Source organism: Callospermophilus lateralis, chromosome 12 (assembly GCF_048772815.1).
Source record: "Callospermophilus lateralis isolate mCalLat2 chromosome 12, mCalLat2.hap1, whole genome shotgun sequence".
In the NCBI taxonomy this organism is placed as follows: Eukaryota; Metazoa; Chordata; class Mammalia; order Rodentia; family Sciuridae; genus Callospermophilus; species Callospermophilus lateralis.
Window position 1 is genome coordinate 47,551,828 of NC_135316.1, and position 13,251 is coordinate 47,565,078.

General features: G+C 31.9%; 1 protein-coding gene across 4 annotated transcripts in view; it reads right to left on the reverse strand.

Moving 5' to 3' along the window:
- The window catches only part of Pibf1 (progesterone immunomodulatory binding factor 1), a 220,968-nt gene that overhangs the window by 93,454 nt on the left and 114,263 nt on the right, over nucleotides 1-13,251 (reverse strand). For all 4 annotated transcript variants that reach the window (XM_076871971.2, XM_076871969.2, XM_076871972.2 and 1 more), the window contains 2 exons: nucleotides 10,709-10,874; nucleotides 2,205-2,355 (listed from right to left, as the gene is read on the reverse strand). In XM_076871971.2, the coding sequence (XP_076728086.1) occupies nucleotides 2,205-2,355; nucleotides 10,709-10,874 (317 nt within the window). The remainder of the gene's footprint in view (nucleotides 1-2,204; nucleotides 2,356-10,708; nucleotides 10,875-13,251) is intronic.

Sequence of the window (13,251 nt, forward strand, 5' to 3'; positions counted from 1 at the left end):
GCTAAAACGTTATCAGACTTTGTAGTTTAAAGCCATACAAATTATCTTGTAGTTCTAGAGGTCAGAAGCCTACTTCACTGAACTGAAGGACAAGTGTTGATAGAGCTGGTTCTGTATGAAGGTTCTCATCCAATTCCTGGCCTTTTCCAGTTTCCAGGGGCTGCTTTGATGCCCTATTAGTACACTTCCCTTCTCCATTTTCAAGGCCATCAGCATAACATCTTTGAATTCTCTCTGAATTATACTTTCATCACCATATCATCCTCCCCTCTTTCTTTTAAATTTTAAAAATTGGTGCATATTAACTACACAGTACATTTTCTGGCATTATCATACATTATATTATATCATTACATTGTAATTTGATCAATTTCACTACCCCCAAACCTCCCCTTATCCACCTTTCCTTTTATAAAGATCCTTGTGATTATACTAGGACTACCCAGCTATTATTACCAGGACAATCTCATGTCAGGATTCTTAATCACATCAACAAAGCCTCTTTTGCCATATAAGGTAAAATATTTACAGATTCTAGAGATGGGGACATGGACATCTTTGTTACTTTGAAACGAAACCTAAATGTAATAGTCAAAATTATAAACTTGGAGTAGGTAAAGATTTTTTAGACAGGGGCCTGAAGGCAATTGCTATAAAAGAAAAAGTGATATAGAAGACATCAAAATTAAAAACTGTTCTTAGCCAGGTACAGCGGTGTGTGTCTATAATCCCATGATCTCTTTTGTATATTCTATAAAGAACTGCATATCACTTGTAGATAGCACCTATTTTGCCACTTCAAAGACTAGGAACCCTTATGAGGTAAGAATTTTTTGCATGAACTCTATATCCCTACTTCTTCTTCTTTTTTTTTTTTTTACTTTTTTATTTGTTATTTTTAGTTATACATGACAGTAGAATTGTTTTGACTAATAACTAAAAGTCTAACTTCACATTCTTGTGGTTGTACATAATGTGGAGTTATACTGGTCGTGTATTCATATATCAACATAGGAAAGTTATGTCCAATTCATTTGACTATCTTTCTCATTCCCATCCCTCCTCCCTTCCCCCATTACCTGGTCCAACCTCCACCCCCTTCCACCCCACCTCCCTGCTTTTGTGAGTCAGTATCCGTTTATCAGAGAAAACATTCAGCCTTTGGTTTTTTTGAGATTGCCTTATTTCACTTAGCATGATAACCTCCAGTTCCATTAATTTACTGGAAAATGTCATAATTTCATTCTTCTTTATGGCTGAGTTAATATCCCATCATGTATATGTACCACATTTTCTTTATCCATTCATCTATTGAAGGGCACCTAGGTTGGTTCCATAGCTTAGCTATTGTGAATTGAGCTTCTATGAACATTTATATAGCTGTGTCACTACAGTATGCTGATTTTAAGTTCTTTGGGTATATGCTGAAGAGTGGGATGACTGGGTCAAACGGTGGTTCCATTTCAAGTTTTCTGAGGAATCCCCATACTGCTTTTCAGAGTTGTTACACCAATTTGCAGTCTCACCAGCAATATATGAGTGTACCCCTTTCCCCACATCTTTGCCAATATTTGTTGTTATTTATATTCTTAATGATTGCCATTCCGACTGCATTTAGGTAAAATCTCAGTGTAGTTTTAATTTGCATTTTTCTAATTGCTGATGTTTCACATTTTTAAGTATATTTGCTGACCATTTGTATTTCTTCTTCTATGAAGTGTCTGTTTAGTTCCTTTGCCCATTTTTTGATCAGGTTATTTGCTTTTTTGGTGTTAATTTTTTTGAGTACTTTATATATCCTAGAGATTAATCCTCTATCTGAGGTGCATGTGGGCAAAGATTTTCTCCTATTCAGTAGGTTCTCTCTTCATATTCTTGATTTTTTCCTTTGCAGTGAAGAAGCTTTTTCGTTTGATATAATCCTATTTATTGATTCCTCTATATCCTTATTTCTTGATAAATGAAAATACTTAATTGTTGACTGAAATGTATCATGTTTAACCTATTTTTAATTTCAACTGTTGAAAGTTAACATGAATTAATATTTGAAATATGGAGTATTCTTTAAAATATGGTCACCAATTATATTTTAAGGAAATATATACCAAACTAGTTCTAGAAATGATGTCAGGTTCCTCCTGTTGCCAGAAAAAAAGACTATATGTGTGTTGGAAGGGGGGGATGAAAGATGCAGGGAGACTTACTTTCTGCTGTTTGCATTATTATTTCATCTAGCTCTTTTTCCAATTTCTCATAAATGTCTAGTCTTGCCTGGTGCTCAGAATTCTGTGCTTGAAGTTCAGTAATGCGTTTTTCAGAAGAGGCTTGGAGACTATAAAATTCTTTAGTTAAAACCTAATAGTGGAAGAAAAGAATTACAAAGGTTCACAGAATTAAGAAAAAGGTTCACAGTTACGACAAAAACATGACACAAAGATATATTTTCTCTCTATAATTATTTAAATATTAACAGAAAGTAGCTCAATTGAGATGCCTTATGAGGAAATAAAATACATTTGTTTCTAAAGTGAATGAGTTGTTTTAAACTGAAAATTATTAAATATTTTTTCTTATATAAGCTGAATAAAAATAAATTTAAAACTCACAAATAGTTATAGGTGTAATATTAGTATTTGCTTTTTTAGAATTAAAAACTATAACAACATCAAACTTACATGCAGGTCATTTATCAGCAATCACAGGCATTTGAATAAGGCTTACAAAACTGTGTGTAAAAACAATATACTCATAATGAGTCCTACAGTTTTCCATCAGAGCTTATTTAATCTACTCTTTCCATGGTTTTAATAACATTTTGGGTTTCCTGAACAGTCATAAATTCAAAGCAACAAATCAAAAGGTAAATGTGAAGTACTGCTTGGAGAAGTATCAGAAAATGCCTTTGTAAAGAAAGAAAGAATTTTAAAAAGTTTAAAAAAGAGATGCAAAAGAATTGGAATTTTGTATAAGGTCAAAAGAATCTTACATTCTTCAATGGTTACTCACTGAAGAAATCGCTATGATCATAACAATGAATTAGCTAAAAAAAATAGATGCTTCCAGTGACGAGGCACTGTTTTAATGCTTAAAGTAAATTTCCATTATCTAGAAAATTTATATACTAGGAACTGACTAAATCATGGAGTGTTACTATCCCTAATACAGCATGAATAATATACTGTTTCATGAGAGGTAAAAGAACATTATGCTTAAGAGTATGGTTTGGAGCCAGAAAGACATGGATTTCAGTATCACTTTAACACCTAGTAGCTGTGATCGTAGGCAATTAGTTACTCTTTCTTTATACCACATAACATTGTTGGAAGAGATGCTAAATTTATAGTGCTTAGCAAAAATACTGCTATTACCATAAGAAATAGAATTATGAGAACTTTGTATTAAATAGCTCATGGAAATAGAACTCCACTGATTTAATTATCCTGAATTCTCTATAATTAATCCTTCTGAAGACAACTTACTTTCTCTAATGACATGAAGTTCACCTTAACGACTGTATATGATTATATGCTTTCTGTGATGTAGAAAAAGAAGACACAGAAAATAAAGAAGATTTACAATTCTTAATGAGCAGAAACTACAATTTAATGTTCTTTAACTCACTCCATGTCATCTCCTTCAATTTTCAACAAAATTTCTTCCAAAAGCAAATAAAACTTTGTTCCCCACCTTTCAAATACACTCCTTTGGAAGGTGGAGAAGGAATAACCTGGGAATAATATTTTTAGGATAATTTTTAGTGTCTTTGGGCCAGAAAAACAAAAATTCACTGTTTTAGCATTATTTTTTCTTTCTTCTTGCTGGCTAGGAATGTGCTTTCTAGAAATTTTGTAATTTATTATAAAAAAAAGCATTGCTCAGTAGAACAATTTGGGACCTTCATGGATTTCATTACATTGGGGTGTAATTTATAAATAATCTAGTGGCTGATAATACTGATAAATTCTACTGTTAAAGACAGGGTGAATAAAGATAGTGTTAAATAACTATTCTCCTAATGTATAGCTGATACTTTTTCATCTATATCCCCCCCACAAAGAAATCACACAAAGAGAAATTACACAAATAGACTATCTAAAGAGATAAAGAATCAAAATGTTGAAGATGGGCTATTTCATAAAGTATTATTTTAAGAAAAGATTTAAAAAGTAATAAATTGAGAAATATAACCTATAATCTTCTTTTCCTAGCATGGAGGAGTGACTCCTAGGAATAAATTTATTATTGCTTCCGAAGAGCCAAAACAAAACAACCCCCCCCCAAAAAAAAAAACTTGATTATTTGACCTATGGAGGGGTATTATATTAAAGATGCTTTAGAAGAAAAAAACAACATATGAATTTAAACATGGAGATATAAAATAGGTAAATTACTTTGAGGAAATGATTAAATATCAAGCTCACACAGTGGGAGATTCCTTCCCTTACATAATAGATATATTAACCGAATGATAATATATAATTATGTGTCAAAAACTGCTTCAAAAAGAGACTGGTATTTGGGAGCCTTTGCCAATTAATTAATGATTAAAGCAAAAATAAAATAAATCATTCCCAAGTTAAAAATCAATAAAAATATTGAGTAAAAGTTCTATAAATCCATAATTTTTACCTTTCATGAAATTATTTCACTTCATTATAAGTAAGAATTGTCTCAGAAACAAATACTTTTCAGAGTTAAAAAGATTTAAAAAATGGAACTATATTAGCCTTAATCAAAACCTTTCTTTCATTCGTTAAATACTTAACAAGCATCTGCCATGGGGGAAGTACTATGTTGGGCACTGGTGACACAATGGTAAATGAATAGTCCCTGACACTTCAAGACCTCAGGGTAACAAATGGAGAAAATGTAAAGAAATTTCCCCCAAACTGTGCTTCTCCATATAAGACCTTTAAATAAATGAATATAAAAATTATTAGTTACCTATATCCACAGACTAAGTGGATGGTGTTTTTCAAATTCTAAGTTGCAACCTTTAGGAGGTTTGGTTTAGAGAATTGTTTGGAAAACATCAGTTCTGTATGTCCTGAGCATTATTTGTGTATTAAAGTATTGGTTTTTGAGGCTTTTTTTGTTTTCAGGAGTACCAAAAGAGCAGTGCTTCTGTATTTTTAAATATAAATAGTTTCCATCTATCACCTAACTCCAGCTCCAAGAAACATTCTTAAACACAGTGATTCAATGTGAAAAGGAAAAGAAAAGGTGTTTTGCTAGGAACCATTAAAATTAAACTATGGAAAATGCAACTTGCAAAAGACAAATACCCAATAATAGCTAAATTGTGAGATTATCTGAAATTGTGTGGGAGAATCAGATTATGACTGCAGGAGTTTCCTGAAGAAGGTATATGAAAAAAGTTCTAAGTGCCGAACATTGATTTGCTTTAGAAGAAGATACCATCTATAACTTTTTCTTGTTATTTTCAATCATACATATATTCAATAACCATTTTTGTATTTTTCACTAAGGTTTTATTTTCTGAGACCCTTTATCCACCACCCCATCCCCAACCTACAGTACTGGAGATTGAACCCAGGGCACTCTACCACTGAGCTACATCCCTAGCCCTTTATGTTTTTTATTTTGAGACAGGGTCTTGCTAAATTGTTGAGCTGACCTCAAACTTTCAATCTTCCTGCCTCAGCCTCTCCAGTAGCTGGGATTATAGGCATGTACCTTCATGCCCAGCTGTGCCCAGCCACGCCCAGTCCTGAGATCCCTTATCTTGTTAAACTTAGTTTTACTAATCAACAAACTTTTCAAAAGTGTAATCGTTCAGAGATTATAGCAATAAACACTTTTAATTATTTCTTGAATAATGTAGTGGTCAAAACTACGAGGTATGAGGTCAGTCTGATCAGATGTGAGCTCCCAATTACAACAACTCAGTTACTTGTCAATTTTGCAGTCCTTAAGTAATTCAACTTTTTATTTATTTATTTATTTTTTATGTCTTCATATTTATACTTTGGATAATAATGATCATTATATTCCACCATCGTTTAAAAACCCATAACCCCTCTCTTCCCCTCCCACCCCTCTGCCCTATTCTAGAGTTTGTCTATTCCTCCCATGCTCCCTTTCCCTATCCCACTATGAATCAGCCCCCTTATATCAAAGAAAACAATCGGCATTTGTTTTTTTGGGATTGGCTAACTTCACTTAGCATCATCTTCTCTAACTCCATCCATTTACCTGCAAATGCCATAATTTTAATCCCCAACCCCCTAAGTAATTCAACTTTTCTATGAACAAAAAAGTAGAAATAAAGCATAAACCTACCCATGGTCTACTCATTTTATTTATTATTATTTGGCATGGAGAATTGAACCCAGGAGTGCTTAGATACTAAGCCATATCCCCAACCCTTTTCATTTTTTATTTTGAGATAGGATCTCCCTAAGTTGCTCAAGCCGGCTTTGAACTTGAGATCCTCCTGCCTCAGCCTCCTGAGCTGCTGGGATTATAGACATGCCCCAACTCACCTGGTATGGGCTATTTATTAATCAATTACAGCTACTATTAAGTTTATGGTACATTTCTTCAAGATACCCTCCAGACATTTTTAAAAAATCTAATGTATACACTTGTGTAAAGGGCTGTTTTCACCTTATATTACTATAAAAGTGTATTTTACATGTCTTAAAATATCAATTGATCTTAAAATGTTAATTACACAAAACATTTTTTAATGTTACCATTCTTCAATAATAAGATTTTATAGTTTTTTTGTTCTCTGCTATTATAAATAATACCACAATGAATATCTGTGCATGAAGCTTTTTACATATTTAAGACATATCATTATAAATGCACAATGCCAAATTGTTTTACAAAAACAATAAAATCATTTCAGATGTTTAAAAGTAGTTTTGTGAGGACAGGTAAATAAAAATAGTTAAAAAGAATTATTTTGGGGGCTGGGGTTGTGGCTCAGAGGTAGAGTGCTCGCTTAACATGCACGAGGCACTGGGTTCAATCCTCAGCACCACGTAAATGTAAAATAAAGATATTATGTCCACCTAAAACTTAAGAATAAATACTTAAAAAAAGAATTATTTTGATATTTGAATATGTACGTATGCATGTGTGTAACACACACACATACCACATATATTTGCAGATTTACAAAAGGTTGTATATTATGACATTTATCCTATTATGTGATACCTTACATTATAATTTAGGGATAATGCTTCAATATCTGATAAATTTTTTAATTGAGAAAGGTTTTAAATTAACTTTCAGTTTCTTTGCTTCCAACTTCTGTTTGATCATCTAAAATTATATATTTTCATAACTAAAACAAGTTTTCATATGTAGAAAGGAAAATTGGAAGTGTAAATGCTTGGGTTTAGATAGCACATGATTGAGAAATCTGAAAAGTAAAAAAAAATCCAATTATCCTTTTACAAATATTTATCTTTTGAGAAGGGATGCTTTCATTTACTTAACATTTCCTAACATTACCAAAGCCAAAATTTTATAGCATCAAAGGAGAATATTTTGAGAACTTCTAATACTTGTTAAGAATACACTAATGGGGCTGGGGATGTGGCTCAAGTGGTAGCGCGCTCGCCTGGAATGCGTGCGGCCCGGGTTCGATCCTCAGCACCACATACAAACAAAGATGTTGTGCCCGCCGATAACTAAAAATAAATATTAAAATTCCCTCTCTCTCTTTAAAAAAAAAAAAAGAATACACTAATGATTTATTTGTGCCCAAAAGACTATTAGACCTATTTGCCTAATGAAAAAACTGAGGCTCAAACAAAATGAGTAATTTATTCAAAAAGGAGTCACTAATTCGGATTCAAATCTTAGTTCTGTTGACTTGAAAGCTCACAAGTCTAACTACTACCCAATGTTGCTATAAGAAATTCTATCAGGGTGGAAAACAGTTTCCATTTTTCTTAAGTATAAAATTCAAGAGAAAAGTAGTCAAAACCTCACTGCTGTCCAATAGTAAGGGCATAAGTGATTATGTTAATTTTCTAGAGCATGTACTCCACTGTTACCAGTCATTTGTGGATAAGCAAATTTAGATTTGATTTAATTAAGCTAAAAATCAATTTAGGTTGTCAGTAGCACTAGCCATATTTTAAGCGCTAAATGCCCTCAGGTGACCAGTAGCTACTGAACTGGATAGCACAGATAGAGAACATTTCCAACATAAAGAAAGTTCTATTCAAAGTCCTGTTCAAGGTTAGGTGTGGGTGGTGTAACTGTAATCCTAGCTATTCTGGAGGTTGAGGCAGGAGGATCACAAATTTGAGGCCAGCCTGGGTACCGTAGTGAGATCCTGGCTTAAAATAAAAAATAAAAAGGGTTGGGGATATAGCTCAGTGATAGAATGTCTCTGGGTTCAACCCCAACTCAGAAAAAACAAACAACTCCCCCCCCCAAACAACAACAAAAAAGCCCCGTTTGAAACTATTCATTTTATGCAGAGAAATTAATTTCTCATTAAAAGTTGTGTGTGTATCAATGCCTAGTTCAGTGCTTACTGCCCAACAGACACCCAATTAGAAAGTACTGAACACTATCAATCCAATTATCAATCCTATTCTGGCTAGGACCTGGGAATGTATTGATCACTTAAAAAAGGTTCAGCTTGTCATCATAGAACTTACTATCTAGTGAGGAAAATGAAGAAAATATAACCATACCACTTTAATATTTTGGTATATTTTCCTTCAAATCTTTTTTTGTATGTTTATTAATGGTTGTTACTAAATATGCAACCTGCAGTCAAGATCAAGCTGATGACATAATTGCATCTCTCATTCAATGTTTTAATTTTTCCTCAAATCTAAAACAGTCAAGAACATCATATAGTGAATAGACACAACAAAATATATAATTCAAAATGTGGTAACTAAAATTGTTTCATTATCTACTGTTGAATATTTATTTTTATTAAGTTATTTACAATTTTTATATGATAATATTGTGATGTACATCATTAATATAAATCTTTATAAGCATCTCATTATTTCCTTAGGTAAAATTCCCTTAATTGAAATTACTGTTCAATATTCTAAGATCATATACACAGATTACCATATTGTCCCCTAGAAGGGCTATTCCATTTTGTTATTATGTGAGACTTCCCACTTAAGGGCACTCTTGGCAGCACATTAAAAAATAACACATATATCTACATAAAGGTAAAAAAAAATTAAATTTATATTTCTTGAATTTTCAATGAGAATACATATATTTTCATCTATTTATTAACAATATGAGTTCAGGTTGAAAAAGGTGCATTTCTTTTTTTTTTTTTTACCTATATACCTAGAATAGGAAAACATATTCTCTTGATAAGAAAACTTTTAAAATGAAATGGGTCCTTTATCATAATACTACAAATAGTATTTTCCAGTTTCCATTTTGCCTATAATGCTATTCAGTTTCTTTAACCTATGAGTTCTATTTTTCTAATATTCATTTCTTTGCTTTAATCAATAGAATATCAGATTAATTCCCAAACTGATATAAAGCAAAATTTTATCTATAATTACTTAAACAGTTTAAAATTCCATATATACATTCAGCTCAGTAATTTATTTGACTTTTATTTTGGTAATGGTATGAAGGACAGATACAATTGTTTTCCCTATATACTCAAATGATTACCACAGCACCATTTATTATTCAATCTATACTTCCCTCACTGATTTGATTCTTACTATAAAAATTATTAAACTTATGTAAATATATTTGGGGGGTTTTTATTTCATATCATTTATAGATCTTTTATGTTTTAATTATTCTTTCTTCAGAATGTATTTTTAAATGTAAAGTGTATTTCCTTTGAAAAAAATCTTTATTTTTAATATTTATTTTTTAACTGTGTAGTTGGACACAATACCTTTCTTTTTATTTATTTATTTATATGTGGTGCTGAGGATTGAACCCAGGGCCTCACACTTGCTAGGCCAGTGCTCTACCACTGAGCCAAAACCTAGTCCTGAAAAAAATCTTTAAAAATATTTTCCTTCTAGTTGTACCACCTAATTAACTTTGGTGGGTTAAAAAAAGCATGCTAGCATTTGATTAGAAATATATATGCCTGGCATGGTGGTGCACACTTATAATCCCAGTGGCCTGGGAGGCTGAAACAGGAGTATTGCAAGCTCAAAGCCAGCCTCAGCACTGGTGAGGCACTAAGCAACTCAGTGAGACCTTATTTCTAAATAAAATACAAAATAGGGCTGGGGTTGAGTACCACTGAGTTCAATCCCCAGTACCAAAAAAATAAAAAGTAATAAATATATAATATTATTTGATGAAAACTGAAAAATATATTAATACTGAATATTCCCTTATAGAAAATATCTCTTTTTACAAATGTCAGTGAAGCTCTATAGTTTTCTAGATATAGATTTCATTTTTCTTATTAAAAGTAGTTGTGTTTTGGGTTGCTATTGTGTATCTTTCCCCAACCTGTTTTCTAATACTTCCAGTACTTTCTGATGTATATTGTTCTGAAATATATGTGTGTGTGTGTGTGTGTGCGCGCACACATGCGCAAGTGCACACACATGAATAACACATACATACACATTTTTTGTTTTTTTTTAAGGACAATGAGGTCCTCCAGGAAACATAAAACTCTATATAAACTTTGTACCTAGGGAGCTTGCGTGCAATCTAATGTTGAAAGAAAACTGTATATAAATACCTCCAATTTTTTCTGATATTTTTCACATTCCAGCTGACACTGTGTAAGATTTCTTAGAGTTTCTTCTTGTAGAAGTTGAACACGCTCACTTTCAAAAGACTTTAATTTAGTTTGATGGAGAAATTCTGTTACTTTGCTTTCAGTACTAAGTTGTAGTTCTCTGTACCTGAAAGAAGTAGAATGGTTGTAAGTTTCTAAAATGAGCATTCCTGATGACTTATACAAACATAAACCTTACATCTACTTTTTCTATAACCTCATATTATGCAGTTCATAATTTATATTTATTCAGCAAAGCTTTATAAATAATTTAGATAGGTATATGTAAGTCCAGAGAACATAAGGATAAACTTCGTCATTTTACTCTTTTCATTTATTTCATACAAAAAATTATCATCTATTATTAATATTATTTTATAAGGCATTAAGGACAAAAATAGAGCAAGTATCAGTTATGTTGCTTAAAATGATTTATTTCCTATGCTTTTCATAGGCTTTCTTAAGTCTAGAGCATTGTTTTTAAGCTTTCTATTTCACTCTAAGTCTAAATAGTGTCAGATGAAGAAAAATGGTATAAACATGCATATTAAAGTACAAATTTTTGAGACACTTGTTAAAACAAAATTTTAAATATACCTATTTGGATGTTACAAGACAGCAAATGTACAAACTGTGAAGATAAATATAGAACTACAAATTGTATACTGCAATACAGAAAACGAACATTCTCTTCATTCCATAGGGATAATTCGTAATAATAACATTTCCACTTAACATATAAACCACCACATATTGTAAATTTGTATTGTAAATACTTCAGGTTGACTGTGTTCTAACAAAAAACAAAACAAAGATACATTATATCTTTTTTTAGGGAGCTATTATGAACCCGGTAAAATGGTGTATGTTATTGAAATTCATTTATTCAAGTATTTATTGAGCTATATTTATTGAGCATTATTGTCCTATATGAGGTAATGGGAATACATCAACTAACAGTTTCTCGAGGAAGACAAGCAAATAAACATTCAATAGAGTACATCAAGTGTTTCATTAGGGTAATCTCCAGGTTCAATGGGAACATACAAAAAAGAGACCTAATTTTGTGTGTGTGTGTGTGTGTGTGTGTGTGTGTACGGCATAGGAGGTATAGTCTGGGAGAAGATAGAGTATGTGCAGGACAGGGAATTAAAGAACATAATCCATTTTATTCATGGTATCTCATTTAATCCACACTATAGCTCCATAAGATATTTTGTATATGAGGAACCTGAGGCTCATAGACATCAAGTAATTTCTTTCAAAGGAATAAGCTGCTAGTAAGTCTCAGTCAAATATAAAACTGGCCAGTTTTATGTTTGACTCCATAATAATCTTTCCACTATTAAAAGGTTTTTGTAACTGATATTTCTAAGATAAACCTTAAAATACTTTTCACACGGGTCATTTCACTACTGTGATAGCAACAAAGTGTAACTGTAGAATATAAGTGTCAGATATCTGCTATCAGCCACTTCATTCTTGGCACTCTTACCATTGGTAAAGGTAACTCACGTTCAGATTGAGTAAATCTCATACAATGCATATTACACTTTAATTAATATATAGCAAGGCTTTAAGGATAATGTTAGTGTTGGTATTTAATTTCTCTGGAAAGTCCTGGCATTAACTATAAAAAATAACTTCTTACAATTTCATTAAAAGAATACCTTTTAATTTGGGAAAGCAAACACTGATAAAAATTTTTTATTGATATAATTCATATACTATAAAATTCACCCTTCAATATGTACTATTCAGTAGTTTTTACTATATTTATAAAGTTATGAATTGTACCTGTATAAATAAAAACATTTTTATCACCCCCAAACCACCTCATGTCTATTAGCAGTCACTCCTTATTCTCCTGTGCCCCTAGGCCTGGCAACCACTAGTTTACTACCTGTTTATACAGATTTGCTTACTGTGAATACTTCATAAACATGAAATCATATGTGTCCTTATGATATTTTCAAGGTCTATTCATGCTGCAACATGAATCATTCCTTTTTGTGACTAAATAATATACCATTGCATAGATATACTCATTTTGTTTGTCCACTCAACTATGTGATGGACATCTGATTTGTTTCTACTGTTTAAGCTGTTATGAATAATGCTACTATGAACATTTTTGTTTAGATTTTTGTGTAAATGTGCTTTCATTTCTCTTGGCTATATACCTAGGAAAAGAATTGCCATATCATATGAATCTTAAATTAGAACTGCTGTGTATATGAACCTTAAAATATTTTTTCATTGACTCACTATAAAGATACACAATTGTAGAATTCACTGTGATATATTTGTACATGTAGATTACATAATTTGCTCAGTCTAATTCTTGAGTATCTCCTCTCTCTTCCCTCATCCATCCCCGTGATTCCATGCTTTAACTCCCTTCTATTTTCATGAGACCTGCCTTTTTTTCTCTCTAGCTTTCACATATGAGAGAAAACATGACCCTTGGATTTCTGAGTCTGGCTCAAATCATTTAACATGAT